The sequence below is a fragment of the Asterias rubens genome, chromosome 12, assembly GCF_902459465.1.
Source record: "Asterias rubens chromosome 12, eAstRub1.3, whole genome shotgun sequence".
Lineage (NCBI taxonomy): Eukaryota > Metazoa > Echinodermata > Asteroidea > Forcipulatida > Asteriidae > Asterias > Asterias rubens.
Genome location: NC_047073.1, coordinates 2,953,863 through 2,976,280, shown reverse-complemented (window position 1 = coordinate 2,976,280; position 22,418 = coordinate 2,953,863). Strand labels below are relative to the sequence as shown.

The 22,418-nt window shown below is 39.1% G+C and overlaps 1 protein-coding gene across 1 annotated transcript in view; it reads left to right on the top strand.

The window, feature by feature from the left end:
* LOC117298074 (mutS protein homolog 5-like) overlaps positions 1-22,418 on the top strand; it is a 103,772-nt gene that overhangs the window by 17,307 nt on the left and 64,047 nt on the right. Inside the window, exons 5-6 of the mRNA XM_033781308.1 lie at positions 317-537; positions 20,185-20,308. Coding sequence (XP_033637199.1) covers positions 322-537; positions 20,185-20,308 — 340 coding nt within the window. The 5' untranslated portion in view covers positions 317-321. The remainder of the gene's footprint in view (positions 1-316; positions 538-20,184; positions 20,309-22,418) is intronic.

The following is a 22,418-nucleotide window of genomic DNA, read 5'->3' as shown; positions in this document are numbered from 1 at the left end:
CTACCTTAGACACATTTTTGTCACCCATCAGCTTGTTTCTTGTTACACAGAGCATGTTTGAAAATGAAACAAAAACTACAAAGACAACAAATCTTCACCTATAGACTGTAATGGCAGGTTGATTTGTCAGAGACATTTGCCCTGCAAATAGTCAAATATCAAGATTGATTTCAGATCAATATACATGTATGCTTAGTGGTTTTAAGGGGAAATAAGCGGTTTGTCTGCTGTGTGAGCTGCTGTCTCAAAGTCACCATATTGTTGATGTTATCAGTACAAGAATAAAACTAATAGATCTTGCTTCTATGTACCTAAGAAACCATGGCTGGGAGTACATCAAGCAGTAACTTCTTCAGTGCAACTGCCTCTACCGGCAACAAGCTGCCTCACTCAGCCTGGGAGGAGCCTGGACCCTCCTCATCCATCGCTGGGCACCTAGGAGTGTCTGATGACTCCTTCAATGAGCAGAGTATTGGGAAGGTGTACGGTGGCCATGGGGATAATCTACACCTTGACGGAGAAGATGACGAAAACCAGGTAGTTAGGATTTCCAACCAGCCAGAATTTTCCCCCGATTTCAGGTTTTGAAAGAATACATCTCCATTTGTATTCCAATATTGTCCATTGGATGTTGATTATTGTCCAAGTGATGTTGCAGCCAAAGTTGTGCTTCCAATCATGTAGTATCCATTTCTGATAACTTAAGACCATCTGTAAATCCTCCGAAATGTATCATTTTGAAGGTCTCGTCCTTGTGGTCAAAATCTAGTTTTGAAATGATTGTCTTTAGGGTTGGAGAACTGTTTGTTAATCGTGGGACCGCACAGATGGCTGTCTAAATTTTTTTTGCTAACCTGTGAAATACGCTTGCACCTTAGCAATTTTTTTCTGCTACAGTTATCACGAAAATTTGCTTATCAATAAGCAGCTATATGAAATCAGGCCCTGGAGGACAAAGCAATTATGGTACAGTTTCTTGCTCAAGAACACTAGTGCCAGGAACGGGACTCGAACCAATTGATAAAAAACACCAGAGCTTGAGTCCGGTTCTCTTATTCTGCTTGGCCACAACTTGATTTTCAAGTCTTTTAAAAACAAAATGATAATTACTATACACACTTCGCATATTTACCCAAGTTGATTTGGTGTGTGGTAACACTTAATGCTAATATCTACTTTGATGTGCAAATTGTTCTTAAACATGTAGGATTTTTTTGCGCTATCACGTAGTATAGATTGGTAACTGGTAGATGACTGAGTTTACATGTAAATAAGAGCTTGCCAGCGGTTCATTTACTGCCGTAGTAAGTTAATGTTAATCTTGATAGAAACCTAATAGACGTATTGATTAAAATCTGTTTATAAACGGTCTCAATCACCTTGATTGAAACTGAGCAACACACTGATCAATATCTGAAAAGTTGGACCCTGCAGCAAATAAAATGTGCTTCAAGAAAATCTCTAGACAGTCACTGATATGGTTCGAAAGAAGAAAAAAAAAGGCAATGATTTTTTTGTGTGTGCAAAAGATCCAGGATAGATTTGGGAGGTTACTCTGGGCCAAAATGAAGCTAGATGGTTATCTGGTGGAACTGAAGTCCTTCACAGTCTGGCCTGGGTCTAAACAAGTTACTGGCACATCCTTGTGATACCATCGCTCTCATCTCTCCTGGGGGGTAACCTTGTGTGGAGATACTGCCCCCAAGACATTTCAGCACCTGACCTTCCAGAGACTCTTAAAGACACTGGACACTTTTGGTCATTGTCAAAGACCAGTCTTCTCACTTGGTGTATCTCAACATATGCGCAAAATAACAAACCTGTGAAACTTTGAGCTCAATCGGTCATCGAAGTTGCGAGATAATAATGAAAGAAAAAGCACCTATGTCACACGAAGTTGTGTGCTTTCAGAAGCTTGATTTCGAGACCTCAAATTCTAAATCTGAGGTCTCGAAATCAAATTTGTGGAAAAATACTTCTTTCTCCCTTACTTCAGAGGGAGCCGTTTCTCACAATGTTTTATACAGCTCCCCATTACTCATTACCAAGTAATGTTTTATGCTAACAATTATTTTAAGTAATCACCAATGGTGTCCACTGCCTTTAAGCCAGCCTCAGAGATAGAGAAACTAAGAGCAGTTATGACTTCAGACATTTCAACTCGTACATGAAATCACGAAGGAAATGGAACTGTAGAGATAGACGTTCCCTGCAATGCGAAATCGTAGCTACATATGTAGATAAGAGATCTATATCGCTGTGTCAGATAAATTAGTCTGGTTTCTTTGATGGAGATCGCCAAACTTCTGGAAACCTACCATTGACTTCCCTTAACTTGTGAAATGGTTTTCAGGTTTTCTTTTCAGTACGTGATCGCCACACTGGGAATTAATATCAAATGGGTGGTTTTAACTGTTCAATTTTCCCTCTATTCTATTTGGCATTAAGAAGAGTGCACAACAAAATGCATAAAGATTTTGTTGTTTTTCACTTCAATTAAACTTTTAGTATTTGGCTTTACCCATTCACTGTAAATCACTTGAAACCCAGTACTTTCCTGAGTCTTGCAGAAAACACCGAGGCCCAATTAAACAAACCTTGCTTAGTCCAACAAAATTGCTAAGCAGAAACAATTTACCATATAACTTTCCATAAAGGTCCCAACTCATTTTTTGCTAAGCAATGACTTTGCTAAGTGGCTAAGCAGTTTTTTTTCCTGTAAACAAACTTTTTATATTTGGTCGTAGGACACACAATGTACATGTAGTACAACACATTATTCAGTTAATTAAAGTTTTTTTTACCAAAATCAATCCCATTTCAATCACTTTAAAGTACTGCTGAGAACTAATTTGTTGGTCTTATAGGACTTGGACCAAGCTCTGGTCCAACTTTGTAATAATGTTAAGCGAAAGGGTTTGCAAAGGGCACTTCAACTGGAAAATCTTAAAGTCTAACGAAAACTTTTGAATGAGCACCAAGGCAAAGACCGGGGCAACGGAGGTGATGGCCTCTGTTACATCTTTCATTCCAGACCTGCAATAAGATCTCTTATTGTATTTTTTTTTGAGGTAGCTGAACTTTTCTGAACTTGCTAGACTATAAACATCAACATCACCAGATTCCTATCGGTCTAATCAAATATGTATGGTTTTACTTTCAGCCAAATTGTAAATTGAGTGGTGTTGGAAATTGTTATTGTTGGACTTACATTCAGCCTAATCTTCATTAACAAATCCTGCCTGATGTTTGAGCTTTAGAAGTAGCAAGGGAAGTACGTGGACCCTGGATTGAAGCTGCAGTCGCCCGGTATTGTTGTGATCTGAAACGTGCCACTAAAATCGTCCTATCATTCATGCCCTGACAGGTTTTTATTTTGTCTTACCGAAAGTACAGAAGGAACTGTCCTTCAACCTTTCGGCTGACGGACAGGGAGTGGTTTGGCAGGAAGTAGCATTTGGTTGTGGAATCGACTCTCCAAACTGGGTCAATGAACACTGGTGGTTATAATTAGACAAAACAATGCAATGAATTAAGCTTGGATGACTTTAGCCAACCCTCATGACATCTGCTTTTAACATTTGCATTTGTCTTAATTCAGCTAATTGAAAGTTGGTCCATGGTCGGCTGATAAGATAAGAGGTCTAGATAGTCGTTTGATGGAGGAGTCCATCTGCTCAAACAATGTGGTGATAATTTCACTGTTTTTTTTTCTTTCAAAAGCAATAGACAACTCAAAAGTAATTTTGTTGGTTTAAACTCGTAACTCCTTGAATGTGAGTATAGAAAGTCTCTTAGTCTGAGACCACAAGGTCTGACGGAAGTTAAAGGTTAAAGGTTAAAGGTTAAAGGTTAAAATTTATTGACCATAAATACTTATTTGGTGAGAAGTACTGCAGCTTTTAATAGTGTATACTATTTTTTAGAAATGATTCCTATCGAGGTAATGTGGATGGATGATTTTTCACCCCCCAAAAATTGAATTTGAGAAACGCATAGATTTCTTAGAGTCGGTGCCAATTTCACGAATGCTGCAACCAGAGATGTGGTTGGTACCCAAAGGGTCCCTTTGCTAAACTTGGATGTTCATGTGAAATTACCTTGACAGAGTTTTTTCTTTTTTTCTCAGCAAGTAGACACTGCATTCGACTGAAACTTTCAATGTGACTTTTATTATCTTTCCTGATAATTGAGCCTATAAATCAGCATTACGTTTACTAAAACCAATTTATGACCCTTACTTTAAACTTGTAACTCCCTGAAATTGTACTCAAAAGTACATACAATCTCTTGATCTGAGATGGAAAGGTCTGAAGGAAGTTAAAAAGAAATTCACAAAATATGAATGCTCGGCCACTTTTTGAAAAAAAAAAACAATCCTAAGCTTAAAACAAACAGGTGTCTTTGTATTGGCTTGAGAGGAAAGAGCACATTGGAAGATGGCATTAGTGCTGACACTCAACAGGTGTTTAAGGCAGGCATAGGCTTCGCCAAACTGTCTCTTCCTGTGTCTCTGGTGGGCTAGGGCGATGGCTGCTCAGCTTGTTATGCCAGTCGGCTCAGATAATTACTTTAATATGGCTTGAAGAGGACACGTTTCCCCTGGAGATGGAACTTTTAACTTGTAGCGGGTAAAATTCAACTTCCTTTATTGGATGCAGATAGGGTACAGTTATTCTGGAGTGTGTTTTGCGGTCAGCTTTCTTAATGTTGTTAAATGGTTCAGAACAAAATAGTTTACTGGAACATGGATTCAGCATACATGTAGTGTTAAGGATGTACACTATAAGTTAATGGCTACCTTTTCCTGATGATGTATGAAAGTTTCTTTTACTTAACATTCAAACTGAACTAGAACTTGTTGATGTTTTGAATAAACATTGATGTTTGGGGGCTTGCCCTTTCTGGTATTAATTAGATCAAAGATTGTTAATATTCCTTTTTTGCGTTAACTTGATCATTTTATCCTAATGCAACACTGTTTTTAGTTACCGAGGGATTGATCTTTGGTGTCTCGTCCGTTTGAGTATTAACGTTATGGGGCTGTCCCTTCACTCTCAGATACATGCAGTTAGATTGGAAATATTGTTGAGTTGCGATGTTGTCATTTTACCATCTTGTGTTTTTCAATTGACTAATGACAGTAATACCTCATTGAAAAATGAGATAGATCGTCTCTTAGTGCTTGTTCAACTTATTTTGAATCTGGTCTTGGAAAATAAACACAGGTCCAATAAAAATGTTGAGCTACAAGCCCTGCAGTTTTTTTTATCCCCCCCCCCCCTAAACAAGCCCTGCTGTCGATTTCACCAAACTCTTCCTAACTTAGGATTAATATTAAGGACTTAAGACGAGTTAAGTTCCGTATCCATAGATGCTAGGACGCATTGAACCATCCTAAGTTAGGACGAGTTGCTCGTTTAGGACAAGTTACTCGTCGTAGCTCGAGATAGGATTAAGCCTAGCATTTTGTGAAATCGGCTGCTGACCTCTCGATTGGACAGTTTGATTTTAGTTACCGAGGGTGGAGTTTTAGGTAATATTGGGTGGCTCATGGGAGTGTATGACTTATTTCACTTTCAGGGACATGCATGTGCATTGTAAAATTGTCATTTGGATCCGCAGTAGATTTTGATTGCCTTTAAAGTACAACCCTAATGATTTACTGTGAGCCCATTGGTAGCTAAGAAAATCTAACCCAAAGGACTAAAGGCTTTAACACTTTTCACACTAAAACCCCAAGGAAACCCCTGAAAAATTGATTAAATTTTCCTCAATTTACCTGGTGGTTAACTCACTTAACCGTGTTAACACTACCCCAAAAGTGGGGTAGATATTTCCAAAGAAATGGCTATTTCTTGGGAGTTTACCAGAGTAGCAGATCAACTCAAAAGGGTTTCAAGTTGAAATTTTCTCCGAAATTTCCCTGTATCTCCCATAATAAAGTGGCCTAGGCCCGATTTCATAGAGCTGCTTAAGCACACAAAATAGCTAAGCACAACAAAACTATGCTTATCAGAAAAAGGTTACCAACTACAATACCATTTCTCATTGTTGCTTAGCAATAGTTTCTGCTAAAGCAGCTCTATGAAATAGGGCCCAGGGTAGGAAAGATGAGACACAATGACCATAGTCATAGTCTGAGCTTAATCATTATGGCATGAATGGTAAGGTGTACTTGGGATGGTTAGTTTATTATCTTTATCCAGGGGAGTGTTAATCCAGGGCAGTTATTCTGGAGTGGTTATTATTCTACTTGTGTAATGATAATAACTGTGCATTGCAACCTGGCCAGCTGAGGTAGTCAATATTTCCCGCCTAAATGAAGTGGATTAACCCTTTCCCCTGCTTTAATTGCTACAGTCCACGTATCTCTTAGTCATCGTGGTGTATCCATCACGCAGATGCTGACAGTGGTTGCAATTACTACATTCTTTAAGTTTGTTTCATTGGGGGGGGGGGGGGGGGAGCTGTGTGATGATGAGTGAAATAATTCAAAGTTACAAAGATTTACAAAAGTTGTGGTTTTCTGATTAGCCGGTGAGAACTCATTCACGGTCAATCTTGGAAGTGAACAAGTTGTGAAGGTTTCCTAAGTTGTGGTTAATGATTTGCCGCTGCCCTGGTGAGGACTTGTTCACGGTCAAACCCAGAGTGAATCAGAAGTTTGATGGATCAATTAAAAAGTCACTTGTTGAGATTCAGAGGCTGCCAACAGTGAACAGGTGTTAACTGTGTTCAGTGACACAGTTGTGTAATTGTCTGTGAATGTTGGGGAACTTGGTAATTGAAAATGAAAAAAAGTGCATTGATTAGGGAGGTAAACTAACATGGACATTTTTTTTTTGGTGGTGTGCAGACATCATGCACGAATGTTTCATCCTTCACATGAATTAACATGTGATCACGTCAATGCTGCACAGCCTGCAGAATAACTCTTTGAAGACTCCTTTTTTTCTGCATGATCATCATATCCTGTGTTTTATAATGGGCTTGTTGACAGTTGATGTCTTCCTGCAGCTAGCGTAGGCTCAGTATGGCTGCCACAAGGGCCATGATTGTTGTCATCAACCAACTGCAGCCCATCCCTTCTACCTATTGTGTTCAGCCAACCGCGCCTTGCCTCTCCTTTGTACCTCTGAGCTGATCTGATTTATTAGGCCGATGACAGATGCCTACGCTCTTCTCTTTGGTGAGGTTGCTGATGCATCCAAGAGGTGTGATTCCGCAGAAACAATAGAGAGAAGATTCTCGGTTTATCTTGGTTTGTAAAGGGTGTGGCTGGAGTGTTTTTATAGGAAGGAGTGTTGGCATCGGTGAAAGTGCGTTCTTCCTAAACCATGGTTGAGTTGCAATTTAGTGATATTCTTCAGACTTGCTCATGACCTGAGTGACTCCTACTCAAATGTAACGTACACGATGACTAAGAACTTAAACCACAACTTGAACTTAGCGATGCCAGCCCCAGTTTATATACTTCTCAACATGATATTCTTGTTCACCTGAAACATCTGGCGAAACCACAGTAGTGTTGAAGATGACTTGTCACTAATTTTTTTACACAGATCAATTTCACAAATAATGAAAGGATCACAGTCCTACATGTATGCTGACCAATCCCCATAACAATGGTCGTAGTGCTTTTGTGCCTTTTTCTCCCCAGTGTAGATGAACAGCTTTTGCTCAAAAACTGCATTAGACTTTTATCATGATGCAGCCATCTTTGCTTGTCTTCCATTCAAACCAATGTCACCAAACTGAGGCTGGAAGGAAAAAAATAGTCTGGTGCCTTTTTGAAAATTAAAAAAATATTAGACGGGTAGTTTTGATAATACTTAAAACAAAAACGCGGAAAGAAGCCTGGTCTTGATTTTAACAAAACACTTAAGATTCATCGTGAGATGAGTTGTCATAGTGATTTGTATTGTGGCAGCACCCTCTGCTTATCAAATAATAGTGATATACATCCTAGGATAAATTTTTGCTCTTTGTGAAGTTGGGTCCTGATCTTTGTTTTGATTCTAGAACACACTTGAACTGTGCTAACAAATATTCTCAGAGCATTGGTAGTTCTGTTGAGAACTAATGTTTTGCATCTTGATCTGGAGTCACATCAAGCATTGCACAATCAAGGATTTCATATGAGGTTGAACTCAGTTGAAATAATGCCCATCTCTTTTGACAGTGTCAAGTATTTAAGTCAATTTTTATTTCAACTAAGCAGTTGCCTCCTGGTCTGGATAGTCATCGAGGGCAACGTGCATTGCATGTATCCCCCGCTGAAGTACTTGGCCTCATGCCAGCGGCAAGTCAACTTTCAATTTTGGAGTTTCCAAATTGACTTCATGGTTGAAATGTCATTCGGTGGCAAGTGCGTTATCGTATTAAATTTCTTTTTCAGTTAAACTTCAGATGGATTGTTCAGATATTGGCCAGGATGGCACCAGAGGTGCTCTTCTAGCCCTTTTTAAAACTTTAAAAACCTTAATTGCTTCTCTGCTCCCTGGAGTGAAGGGTGATTTTGTTTGGGTGAGAAGTAGTTCAAGGCTAGTCTTGGGCTGTCTACTTAAAAATAGTGATGATAATTTTGTACACATGATCTTGATGGCCAGATGTGATAGCACAGGGTATTTCTTAACGCTAATGTTAGTAAGCTAATGAAACTTTCTAGTGTAAAGTTCTTGATGTGACTCACAATTACAAAGCACCATTTGTTTGGCTAAACCATGAGTGTCACTTTAATGTCAGAACATTAATTTGAGACAAGGGACATGGCTGGCTTGAACTCCTAAAGTCAAAGACAAAAATCTGTCATACCCCCAAAACTGCTGATTGAAGACTTGTAAGAGTGATTGTTAAGACTTTTATGCAGTGTTTTTTTTTCTTCTCCTGCTGGAGACAAGGAGGCTTGCCACTGGGGCAGGAATCCTTCACCGAACCCATCATTTCCCCAGTGCGCCCCGTCCAACACCCAAAGGATGCACGCATGACGGCGATTTAACTCTCCCTTTGTACCTCTGAGCTTGTCTGAGCTATCACTGTTGACAGCTAAACGTACAAATCTCCCCCTGTATGTTGACTGGTGGGTGCGCTAGCACATCCCCCTCCCCCTTCCCAACAAAGTAACAGTCTCCCGAGAATATGAGTGAAACTTTGTTTCTGTTGTTGTACTGTTGAGGATGTTTCATAGTGATATCGCTGTTTGTTTTTGACCCTGTGATAGCTGGTATTAAAGACACTGGACACTATTGGTAATTGTCAAAGACCAGTCTTCGTCGAAGTTGCGAGATAATAATGAAAATTACCGTTGAACAATGAAGGAAACAATTGGAGTTTATACATGTATTTGTGCACCATTCATAAATGTGTACACATTAAGAGGTATGATACCTCAGTGGTAATTTCCTCCATACCCCTGGTCATCGCCTTGGTGCCCTTAAAAAGCTCCAAAGTAGAAACCTAACTTGTCTTCAATGAGTCAGTGCTCTCTCTTTATCAAGGAAATACTGCCTGCCCTTTCAACAACAAAGTATTAGGCCTACATGTATCATGTTTTTGTTGTTTTCATTTAACCTTCTAAAAAGACTATCGTTAGGGTTCAAAAGTTGAAATCATTTACTGCTGCCACTTCGAATTTTCACAACAGATTGATTGACTTGCAGTTAACACTAGTTCCAATGAAGGTTTGCTTTACATTTTTGATTTATAAACTATTATCTTCCAGTCACGCTAATCCACCAACCAGATGCTTGAACTGGAGGTGGTATAAAAACCTACACTACTTCCAGTGTTTTTATTGCACAGTGCGTATTGAGAGTGTCAAAGCGTCACGCTCCGTATACGGATAGTGCAAAAATTACCTTCTTAACTTGTGCGTGTGCATGCTGTTCGTCGCGACATAACGTTCTGAAATTTTAAACTTTGCCCGTTACACGTGAGACTGGAAGATAAATTCGTCATTACACGCGCGCTCGTGGAATACGGAAAAATATAGTCCCATATCCATTCGGCCTCGTTGGATATGGGACCCAGAAGTGTATATTTTTCCGTATTCCACTCTTGTCGTGTGATAACTTATAGTTTCCAGGTTTGACTGAGGAACAAAAGAATATCCCTCTTCTCTCCTTTCATGATTCTAATTGACTGAAGATGAAGAAATTCTTACTTCAACAAAGTAATTGTTCAATGCATGATCTATTAGATTCCTGTAGACATTACAGCACTCTGAAGGGTTGATCTTCTATGTGTGTTTATGTATTTAACTCCTCATTACTCTTCACAGTTGTTGAGATCAGACTAATTTCCTGTTGCCAGCACAGGAACCAGTGTCCACTGGGCAGACATCATCCCATTAATAATTTGACTTTCCATCTATTGTTACCGGCTCTTCTTTGTTTTCCCTAAAGACATTGTAGTGTTTTGATAGAAGACGAAGGGAAGAACAAAACGGGATTCATTCCAGCTGTGAAGAGTTGAGGTTCATCTCCTGTTTTGGCTGAGAGGTGGAGAGGACTTGGTTTCCGTAGTCTGTGGACTTGACCAGATTAGGATGCCTATCAGCCAACTCGATCTACTCATCTTCATTTTGTCTTTCCTTGTCTCTCTTCTGCTGTCAATCAGTCAGGGGGAAGTGATTAAAGCCCTCTTTGATGAGAGTTCATTCATTTCGTCTTCTTCAATTCAAGAAATAATATCATCAAAACTATTCTGAGAGAATTTGGAAGAACTGGAACAGACTCACAGTCACACAGAGGGTGAAAATTATTGAGATTTTTAAAAACCCCATAGTGACCAGACGTTGGACCTCATAGGGGAGTGATTTGATTGATTGGTCAATTGAGTTCCCGATATGAGAATATGGAGGGGACTATGAAGTGGAATGATGGTGTGTGATGTGCGAGTGAGTGATATAAAAATTGTTGTACTACATGTATAAACCATGAGCATTTTTATGTAAAATAAGAGGTAATTTCTTTTTAGTTTTATAAAAGGGTCTGTTAAACACAAATTTGTTTATGTCTTAAGTAATAATAACTCCCTTCCAACCCCCAATGCCCCCCCCCACAAGAAAAAAAAAGTTGGGCATATCAGTTTTTTTCTGTGGCCATCAACTTATGGCCATCTATATAACATTTTCATTTTGGTTATTAAATACAAAGTTGCAACCACTTTTACAGAAGGCCTTCTTAATGGTGTTTGATTTCACTTCAAGTTCACTCACCAACAGAGTCAGTTTTCTCAAAGATTTGTTTTCTTATGGGAGGGGGAGGGGGGTTAGGGCTAAATGGAGTTGTTATCCTAGTATTAAATTAGGATACAATCGACAAAATGCCAAATGAAGTTATTTTAGACTGGTTAATTACCTCTCTTCAGCGCCTAATATAACAAATCCGAGCACCACCCAGTGTGTTTCCTACTCGGTGCATGTAGTTTCCTAATGTTATTATTATGTAGTTGGCTTGCATTGTAAACATACAGCTACCCGTCAACCACACAATGACCCGTCCATATCCCACTACAGAGAATCAAATTATTTCTGTGGTAGTGGGCAGACAATGGTACATGACAAATTGCCATTTCCCTTCATCTTTTTTTTCTGAATACTGGAATAGTGCGTTATAATTCCCTCTTGTAGGCTTTGATGTATCCGCTGGGTAATAGTGACATGTTGATGAGGATGAGGTATTTATTGTGTTGCTGCGGACGATGTGAGGGAGGTGTTGATGTGACCGGGTGACATCTCTAATACTTATTGTCGGGAGTTGTGTTTTTTGTCACTTTTCTGGATGTGCCATAGGATCTCAGCTTGACTGTAATTATTTAAATTCAATTAAAAAACATGTTTGGCAGTTATAAACTGAATCGACACGTGTACAGAAAATTAGTTCTTAAAAACTTAAACATTAACATGGAAATTTAAGAGAAAACAAATATTCAGCTTTACAAGAGCTTTTAAAACAGGTTCAAGTGGTCTTCATTACAAAACTTTGTTGGGGATTTTATTATGTTGGCGCGTCGTGACATTGTGGTATTTGTTTGGCCATTCGCCCTGGTTTGAATCCCATTTCAGCTTGTTGTTAGTAATTTAGTTTAGTTTGTTTTATAAAGAGAAATTCATTTTGTTTTTGCGTGTCTAAAAAATATGATGGATTTTCCATGTGGATTTTCAAGATCTGATTTAAGATCTTGTTCTGTTAGTTAGCGCCATCTTTAACTCACCAGTTTCTTCATCAACTAAACATCTCTTCAGACCTTACTGTTTAATAATCCCTTGCTTTCATTACCAGTACGACCCCAAATTGGTTCTCCCTTGTGCATTCAAGGATAACAAGTTCACACGAAGGAGTCCAGTTTGGCACGTTCTCCACATGTCCTCTTCATTACTCTTCATAAAATGTGGAAATAAATGCAGGCTTGGGATTTCAAGATCAAATTGGCTCGTTCCGATAACTCTTGGTATATTTTGAGAAGTGCATCGCAAAAAAACCTTCAAATTTTAACCGATTATGGAGAATCCTGTTTGCCGTGTTGGAGGTTTATCCAATCCTGGGTGTTTTCCACACATTTCAACCTGTTTTGCATTAAAATCATCTGCTCACTGGTCTACCCGCACAGCCTCAAAGCAATAATCTTCACCTCAGCCTGACTCAGGTTTTTCAAAAAGGTCGTTAGAGCCACAACCTCCACAAAAAGTGATCATAGTAGTAGTATGAAGCATTTCAATAAACTCTACTTCATGTAAACAAAATCAAAGTGCTAACAATAAGTGAATCAGAGAAAAAAGTCATAACAAATAAGACACTAAACCATTATTGCTTTTTAAGATCCTACTATTAATGAGTACCTGGGAGGATAGAGATTGTTCTTGTGATTGATAAGCAGCTTACACGCTCATTTGGTTGCTACTGCATACACCAAAGGAGCTGAGATGGTTTCAGGAATACTTAAGACTCAATGAACAGTGGGTAGTAGTGTGAGGCAGGTTGATACAATGTTAAAAAGTACCTAATAAATACATATCATTATTTTTAAAGATGGATTCAAATTAATCAACGTTATCATCAACGTCCAGGAATCTTAGCACCAGTCATTTCACTTTCTTGTTTGTGCACAGTCAAGGACATGTTAACATCATCCCCAAAAAGTATCTCTCATCAAATATTTTCTTATGATCCACCTTTCTGTAGATCTGTAAATGATTGGATGAGTCGTTGTGTCAAACCTTCTTCCGTTGCTTGTAACATCATAGGGATCTGATCTGTATCGGGCCGTCCTGGGACCATCTTATAGACAATATAGGCATTGATTAGTTGGAACATGGTTAGGGCAATGCACTACGTGAACTTGCCTGATGTTGACAGCTAGTTGTGAGTGAAGGGGGTTGTCCGACAAGGAGTGGGGAGGGGGGGGGGTAGAATCCAATAGTTGATCTAGTTGTGAGTGAATGGGGCTGTCGATCAAGGACGGGGTGGAGGGGGTTTCTGGAATCCAAGACAGGGTCAGAAGGCTCACATGCTGAAACCAGCAATGTGACAATGTGATCTTGCCTTGCGGGGTTTGCAGGTGACTCCAAAATGAGGAGTTTGTGATGATTGTATTCTGTTCCTCCCCCCCCCCCTCCAAAATTTGAATTTTGATAATGATGGGTAATGCCAAAATAGCATTGTTTTTATGCAAGGACAGTGTATGTGCAGTAATGCATTGAAGTTATAGCCTAGTTTTTGTATTATGAAAATTTCGGAAGATTTCCCGTACGAAAAAAGAAAGAAAAGAGTTTGATGATCTGGGGAAATTCCCCAAGATAAAGTGATGCGTTGTGTGGGATGAGTTCCATCACTTTGTTAGTTTGGCTCAAGTTGTTTCTTTCCTGTCGTTCACCTCTGTAAACCCGGGTTGAATCGTGCCTTTGACCAGAGCATCATGTGAATTGGGTACATTAGTCCATTCTTGATTTGTTTTCCAAGTTTGAGGTTCTCCTCTCACATCTGAAACTTACATTTCTTCATCATCATTTTCTTTTTGTAGGTACATGTATCTCTAGGTCTTCATGTTACAGTGCAAGGAACTCCCATGTAGTTACGGACTCCTTGTTTACATTACCAGACAGATTTAATAATGGTGATCATAGGTATTAATAAACTGTTGAACTGGCTATTATGAGTTCTCATTCATTTTGAATGAAGTTGATTTGCATCACTTGTATTCCCTAACAAGTAAATTATTGGCTTGGATCTACTAAGAAGTAAATTTTTAGTCTCATAGTTTGAGTTTTTTTGTTGTCTTTGGCTAGTTTTACTTCCAAAGCATCACTGCCAAACATGGAGTTAAATAGAGGCCACGGAGGTCACTGCCTCTGTTGCCCCTGACTTTGGCCTTGGTGCCCATTCAAAAGTTTCACTTGACCTTTAACATCTTCCCTTGGAAGTGCCCTTTGCAAATTGAAAATGGCCTTGCCCTCTCAAAGATGAAATTCCAGGCCTGCAGTGTTGGGTTCATGAAGCCAGCCGCAGCCTGCATATATTCCATCCACTTATTTGATAGAAAGTCAATCATACTGTTGAATGTTCACAAGAAGATGTTTTCATAACCTACATAACATCTAAACCTGGCTATATATTAGAATCATCTGTTATTTTCCTGTCTTTGTTCTTCATCTCTGCTGATCAAACTAAAATAGTTTTGGATTGATTCAAGGCAGTTATTTTTGCTCAAGACTTTTTAAGAGCTCAACAAGAAGAGCATTGACCTATTACAGACCAGATAAGTTTCTCTCTCCTTTGCTTTATTCCTTTATCTATGGTCGGCAAACCGCAGTCTTTTTATAATTCTCCCACAAAGAGTTGCACTTTGTGATTTGGCTTCCTTGGCCCACTGCCGTGACTCATGGAAGACTCTGTCATTACCCAAATCACTGTGGACTTTTGAGGCTGTACCGCCGGCGGGCCCAAACACTAGAGTGAAACTTTTTGTGGACGGTATCCTCTGGAAATTTTTTCGTGACTGACTGACGGAGTGTGACTGAGATTTGGGTACTGAGAGACAGCTCTTTGGCAGTTGATGCTATCTGGCAGGTTACTTGGCTCCGGGCGGCGGTCGGTAGGGTTGAGGGATACTGAGAGCTAGATCGTATTGCTGAAGCTGTTGGCATGGTGTCTTCACAGAATGTCAAGAGCTCTATGAAAGAGCAACCTTCTTTAGGGAATTCATGCAGGATTCATCATTTACTATGTAGTTCCGGGCATATTACCTTGCATCATTCTGAAAGTTGTACAAGTTTCATAAATGACCTTGCTACCTCCCCTTCCCATTGCCTGTAGTCGTTTTGTGCCTTGAACATCGTACAATGAGATCGAGAATTTAATGTGAACTGACATAAAAGTTGTTGGAAGGGGATTGTGGGCGTGTGTTTGGAGGGAGGGGAGAGGGGAATGGTATGGGGCCATGGGGTTGATAGGTCAGCCATCAACTGTACCGTGAGTTCATGATAGTTTTTGTGCTTCTTTGAGTTCCTGTTTGTTCTGTTTAGATTCATTCTTTTCTTATCCAGTTTTTTACCATCTGGCTGGATTTGCTGATGTTCTGAACGAATTTACCCCTCAGTTTGTATCTAAACGAAAGCAAATGGTGATTTTTTCATGATATCCTTTCCCATTCTCTTCTCCTGCACTTGCTTCTTTATGTCCATTTGTATGGTCAACAAACCAAATACTGATGAAAATATCTTTCTTTTGAATCCCTCCAAAAGTTGGCTCTCCCCCAATAACGAAAAAACACCAAGTAAACTGTGACTCTAGTGCAATGTGGCAAACATTCACCAGTGACTTACAAATGTAGTTTGTTTAGTAATCACAGAAGAAGTTCCATCATGATACAGAGGTGATGTACTTTCAGTAAGTTATTAACCTATTTCAACCGTTGAGTAAACTCCAAAAGGGGGGCGGGGATGGAAGGCAGACCATCAAACACTTTTGATCGCACACATTGCGGTGGACCCGCTCTAAAAACTGTCTTGATTACTCAATACGCTTATTCCTCCAGGGTTCTGTCTCCGGTACACAATGCCCCAGACTAGAGGGATGTGCTGAAGGAACAGAGAATTATAGGTAAACGAAGCATGAAATATGCCTTGGAGGCGTTGTAGCGACCAACCGTATCATACAGTAGAAGATCATCGTTTGCCCCTAGGTTGTGTTGACTACTGTGTTAAAGTAGGCTACTGCCCCAATTGGAATCATATGTTTTTCGGGAACAAGACCATTTGGCGAACAGGAAAAATGATTAGAAATTACAGAGGCATTAAGCTTCTTGTTGGACTGATGACAGGTCGTCTTGCATTGTGTTTAATTTGGTTGCTTAATGAATCACTGTCCTGAAGTCATGATGATGGGAAATGAAAAGCACTTTCATCCCAGTACGTGGATGAGGTGATCACGAGGCAAAGTGCTTATCTTTTCTTTAACTTTACGGGGAACAGGTGAAAACCGTTTTGTTTTTCCTGATCAGAGTATACTGATAAAAACGTTGCATTTTTACATTGCTGGTGCATTTTCAAAACCACAACACAGGGATTTTGTGTGGCCTACATGGTGTTACCGTAAAATGTTTTAAGGTGTGGGTCATTCTCCCAGTCCTTCATGTACTGCTGACCAAGGAACCTCTGTTGTTGTTTTAGTCCTAGTGGTAGAAAGCCCAGGCAGTATGGTAACAGAAGTGCAGATAGAGCGTTGTTAGGGCAAAACTTAAAGATGTGATTTTATTGTACAAGTATGGCACCCATAGTTCACAGAAATTGTAAAAATGGATGTGATGTACTTTATTTGTGTCATCTTTTAGGGCAGGCATTATGTGTTCACTTATAAGTTTCTGTTGCAAGGAGTTTTTCACTGAGCTATATACTATGTGTTAAGGTATCTTGACAGAATTGAAGTTGCCGTCCAGGAAATACAGAAAATTTTAGCCCTTTAGTTCCCAAAACCTCTTGGTTTCTAATGAGGGTGCAGGGAATCCGTTGACTTCCTAAACTTCAATCTTCTGGCATTTTCCGATGGCTCATCTCGCGATGACAATAATAACAATTTAAAAAGAGGGGGAAAAAGATGAAGAGTCGACCTTAGAGTTTTTGATTTGGTTGTATCTGTACATTCATGCCCCTTGTCCTCTGAGTTGCATAGTGAAGCTCTTATGTATCTTAAGTGGCTGGTTATGATCTGCATTTGGCAAACCTTATACAAACAGTAGTCTAAAAACTGAGATGGGAGCAAGGCTCTATATAGACTACTCCCAATCTGCACATAAAGGAACACATTGCCTTGGATCGGTCGAGATTGTCTTTGAAAAGCGTTTGTAGCCGTTTGTTATCAAATGCATATGGGTAGAAAGATGCTGTAAAAGTAGAATACAATGATCCACACAAACATGCCTCGAAATTGCACGGTTTTCTTTTTACCTTGTCGACTAACACGGTCGACCATTTGGTAGTCAAATGTTTCACTCCCATAAATGGCCAACCGTGTTTTTTTGCATAGTAAAAGGAAAACCACGCAATTTCAAGGCAAACTTGTGTGGATCATTGTATTCTACTTTTAAACATCGTTCCAACCATATGCATTTTACAACAAACGGTTACAAACGCTTTTTATAGACCAACTCGTCCGATCCAAGGCAACATGTTCCTTTACCACTGCACCATACATCCAGTCTGTTGCCTAAATCCAAACCAACAGTTTGGCAAAAAAACTGCCAACATTATCAAGGAACTAGATTTCTCTCTCCGTTGCACTTTGAACAAATGCACATTATTGACTACAATTTTTAACAGCCGCCCGTAAGAGCTTCTACTTTCTTTAATCGCTGAAACAAGATGGTGATCTTGCGGACACACGTTGCGTTCCCTTGCTGGCCAGAGCGTCTCTCTCGAGGACAGTGCATGTTAACCAACGCCCAGTCCCTGGTCATTGTGCATTGTATTCATGCCATCGAACCTGGCAGTTCATAGCTGAAGGGGAGACAGCCACTTTTGATGAGTGAGAAGGCACTTCAATGGAATATCAGAATTGACTATGGCAATTTTTCAAATTTGTTTTTTTCTTCTTGGGGGGGGGGGGGGGAAGTTGATACCTCTTACTAATAGGCTCATTTCACGAATCAAATACTGCTTAGCATGTTTATGTGTAAGCACAATGATGCATGAAGGTGTGGAGGAACCTAGTTCGCACAGACAATGTTTCCTCTTTAAATTTTCAGCAAAGTAAGCTTATTTATATTTTTCTGCACTAAGCTAATTTTCCTGCATAAACAGCTGTATTAAGTTGGCCCCTTGGTCATTAGGGCCTTTGGCTTTAGTCAACCCCTTGTTCATCTTGTATGCTTGAAATTTATAATTTCAGGCGTGAGAAAATTCGCGCATTTGTTTGTAAAATTCCACATTACAAATGTATCAATTGAGAACTGATTCAACCTAAACAGTTCTGTTTTAGTTGGAACACCTCTATTTCACAGTGATATTTACCATGCACCAACACAGTTGTGTTAACCCCTGCAATCCAGGACTTTGAATTGTCTCTCTTTCATTTTCGTAGACCAACTGGGGACCCTCACTTATGTTTACCAGGGACCCTATTGGATATTAAATTAACTTTTAGTCCAGGGCCTCTCCAGGCCTGGGTATAATATATGTTTCTGGAACCATGCACATTCATTAAAACCTCAAGGTTTCATAAAACCATTTGTATTGAAACTAACCTTTGAGATGTGAAACTTTAATTTTAAGTGAATGCGCTCTGGTCTTTAGATAAACAGCAGAAAGCTGTACATCATATCTTTTCCCTGTAAAGTGAGATCTGAGCAAACCGTTTTTGAGCAAATGAAAGACAACATTATTTTAAACTTGATCTATCAGGAAAACAGTGTAATAAATCACTGAACCATCAAGAAGTTTAACCAATCCCCAGTAATTACCTTAAAGGCAGTGGACACTCTTGGTAATTACTCAAAATATTTGTTAGCATAAAACCTTACTTGGTAACAAGCATTGGAGAGCTGTTGATAGCTCAACAAATTGTGAGAAACGGCTCCCTCTGAAATAACGTAGTTTTTAAGAAAGAAGTAATTTTCCATGAATTTGATTTTGAGACCTCAGAATTAGATTTTGAGGTCCCGAAATCAAGCATCTGAAAGCACACAACTTTGTGTGACAAGGGTGTTTTTTCTTACATTTTTATCTTGCATCTAGGACAACCGATTGAGTTCAAATTTTCACAGGTTTGTTATTTTGTGCATTATGTTGAGATACACCAAGTGAGAATACTGGTCTTCGACAATTACTAATAGTGTCCAATGTCTTTAAATGTGTCTCAAAATTCCAACAAAGCTAAATTATAGTGAAATTAACCCATTTTGGGAAGTTTCTGTTCATTTTCACAGTGGATGAATGAGTGTGTCACACTTTCCAGTTGCAAATGTTTCACTTTTTGATTAAAGTGATTTGTCTTCAATAAAATAAAAAAAAATTGAATTGCTATCAAATTACTTTTGTTTTCACCAGGAAAACTCAAAGAAACCGATATCAGTTACTGACTGTGTACGATGGTACATTTTGTAGACGGAATGTTCTGATAGTCTGTAAAGTAATCATATCCTGGTGAATGGTTTTAATATCCTTGTTTTTGTTTTTCTGCAGTTCAGTGTTCTGTTTCACAACACTGATTTAAAGACACCGGACACCTTTGGCAATTGTCAAAGACCAGTCTTCTCACTTGGTGTATCTCAACATATGCTCAACATAACTAACCTGTGAAATTTGAACTCAATTGGTTGTCGAAGTTGCGAGATAATAATGGAAGAAAAAACACCCTTGTATAGGCCTGGTTTGCTCACACAGGTTTGAACAGAAACAATCCAATATGGATCTTCCATGAGTTGGAGTGTCATTAACACACTATCATTAATTGATACAGACATGCCACACATGTTCCCTTTTTTTCTTAATTTCGTTGCCATTAAAACACTTTCGCCTTCCATGCCCCTTTTTTGTTTGTTCAATAAAATTGCAACTAATGCTAATATTTGATTGTAAAGATACAGGCATGCTGATCAATGCTTTTTGATTCTTAGTTGCACTGCTTTGGGAACGCTTCTGTTTTGTGTGTATTAAATTGGATTTCTCTTGGTCGTATTTGACTGCAGATATACCTGAGTGTCCTATGGCAGGGTGGTCAGCTAGGAGCAGCGTATTATGATGGGGAGACAGCTGAGATTTATATGATGAGAGATAGTCCTGAGCCTGAAACCTTCACCCTCATCAAGCAAGGTACAAACTTTGCCCTGTTGAAACTGGTTCCTCCGAAAATGTGACTTAAAGGCAGTGGTAACTATTGGTAATTACTCAAAATAATTATTAGCATAAAAACCTTCCTTGGTAACGAGAAATGAGGAGAGGTTGATAGTATAAAACATTGTGAGACACAGCTCCCTCTAAATTGACATAGTTTTCGAGGAAGAAGTAATTTTCCAAGAATTTGATTTCGAGACCTCAGATTTAGAATTTGAGGTCTCAAAATCAACCATCTGAAAGCACACAACTTCGTGTGCCAAGGGTGTTTTTCTTTCATTATTATCTCGCAACTTCGACGACCAATTGAGCTCAAATTTTCAAAGGTTTGTTATTTTATGCATTATATATGTTGAGATGCACCAAGTGAGAAGATTGGTCTTTGACAATTACCAATAGTGTCCAGTGTCTTTAATCTTCACTCCAATAACAAATGCGTGGCGTGTTGTGGCCGAGCAGTCCAGCTCTGGTGTTTTGATCATTAGAGTTTGGGTTCATGTCCTGGTCTTAACACTCAAGTGTCCTTAAGCAAGACACTTATTGCCTTGTCCTTTGGTTGAAACAACATAAAACTGTTGGTCCCGTGTGTTGTGTAATGCAATCAACCCTGTTACACGTATTGATATGAGAAGAGGTTTGCCCCGGTGTTCTGGCAGTGGCTGCTGAATCAATCAATCGATCATAAAAAAAAATTGTATAGCACCTATTATCAAAGGTTTGTTCAAAGGCGCTAAGGCACAGAAGAAAAGAAACAAATCATTGATGGTAGGCCTCCTGAAACACGCAGGCTTTCAGAAGTGCCTTGAAAGTGCCGCAACACCTTGTAAACCGTTGTAAGGCATTATCAGGTTCTACATAAATGTAGCTCTGCTCATCCTGTTGAAAAACAAGTTCAAGCACTTTGATAAGCCCCTGGGATGTGGTGAGGCGCTATCTAAGATCCAAGTAATATGTGCATTATTTAATAACCAAAAATTTCAATATCTTCAGTTTATTATTTTAGTATTAGCTGTACCCACTGTTAATTACATGTACTTAGTCAAACTGGCCTTGTGACTGGGCTTGCATGGTGGTCTAGTGGTAACAACTGCTATGTGGTCAGGTAGTGGGTTCACATCCCATCCAGGTATAACTGTTTGTCTAGGGCTTTTATTTCCCTGCAGGACTTTACGAGTGTCAGCCAAAATAGTAATGACATTGTTGAATCAAGATTTTTTCAAAGAAGGAAGGCTGTTTTGGAAGAATAAAATCAGTTTCATTGAACTTCAATTAATGGTTTTTATTTCCCTATATAATAAGGGTCCTGTACTAAAAAGGTAGCTTTTGGAATCACTTTCATGTTTGTGTTTTTCAAGTTAAAAACACCAAGAGAGACTGACATTGTTAAATTTGTTAAGATTTTGTGGCTAAACAAAGTTGTGTGTTTCTCTAAATACAAGGTTTGTTTGTCACTTCTCAAAAACTTAATTTTCAGCTTTAGCTAATTCTCTTTCATGTTAAACCTCAAACATGCGCTGTTTGGTACCGGGCTTCAAATGTGGGCTAGAGCTCAAACCAGAGCCTAATCCGTGGTTTCAAAACATTCATCAAAGCAGTCCCCCCCCCCCCCCTTGAAAAAAAAATAAATAAATAAATAAATAACATGCCTGAGGTATTTTTTCACAGGACTGCTGAGTATACAGTGCTAACACACATCGGTGTATGGGTAAAAAACCAAAATTAATATTCTTTATCCCCGGTGCAAATTTAATATCTTTTATATCGTTGCGGTACCCGCTGCCAAAACAGAGGATTCGAACTGCCTCTAGCTACCGGGCAACCTCGGTAGTCAAGTTGGTAAGACACTGCTCTTGAATTGCAAGAGTCGTGGTGTGGAATCCCACCCGAGTAACATGCCTGTATTATTATTTTTTTTCACAGGACTCAGAAAAGTACTGAGTATACAGTGCTAATACACATTGGTGTATGGGTAAAGAACAAAACTAAAATTCTTTATCCCGATGCAAATTTAACATAACATCTCTTATAAAATAAAATAAAATCAATGTTGAAAATGTTTTCTGAACAAACTTTATTTTCCGACCCTGCT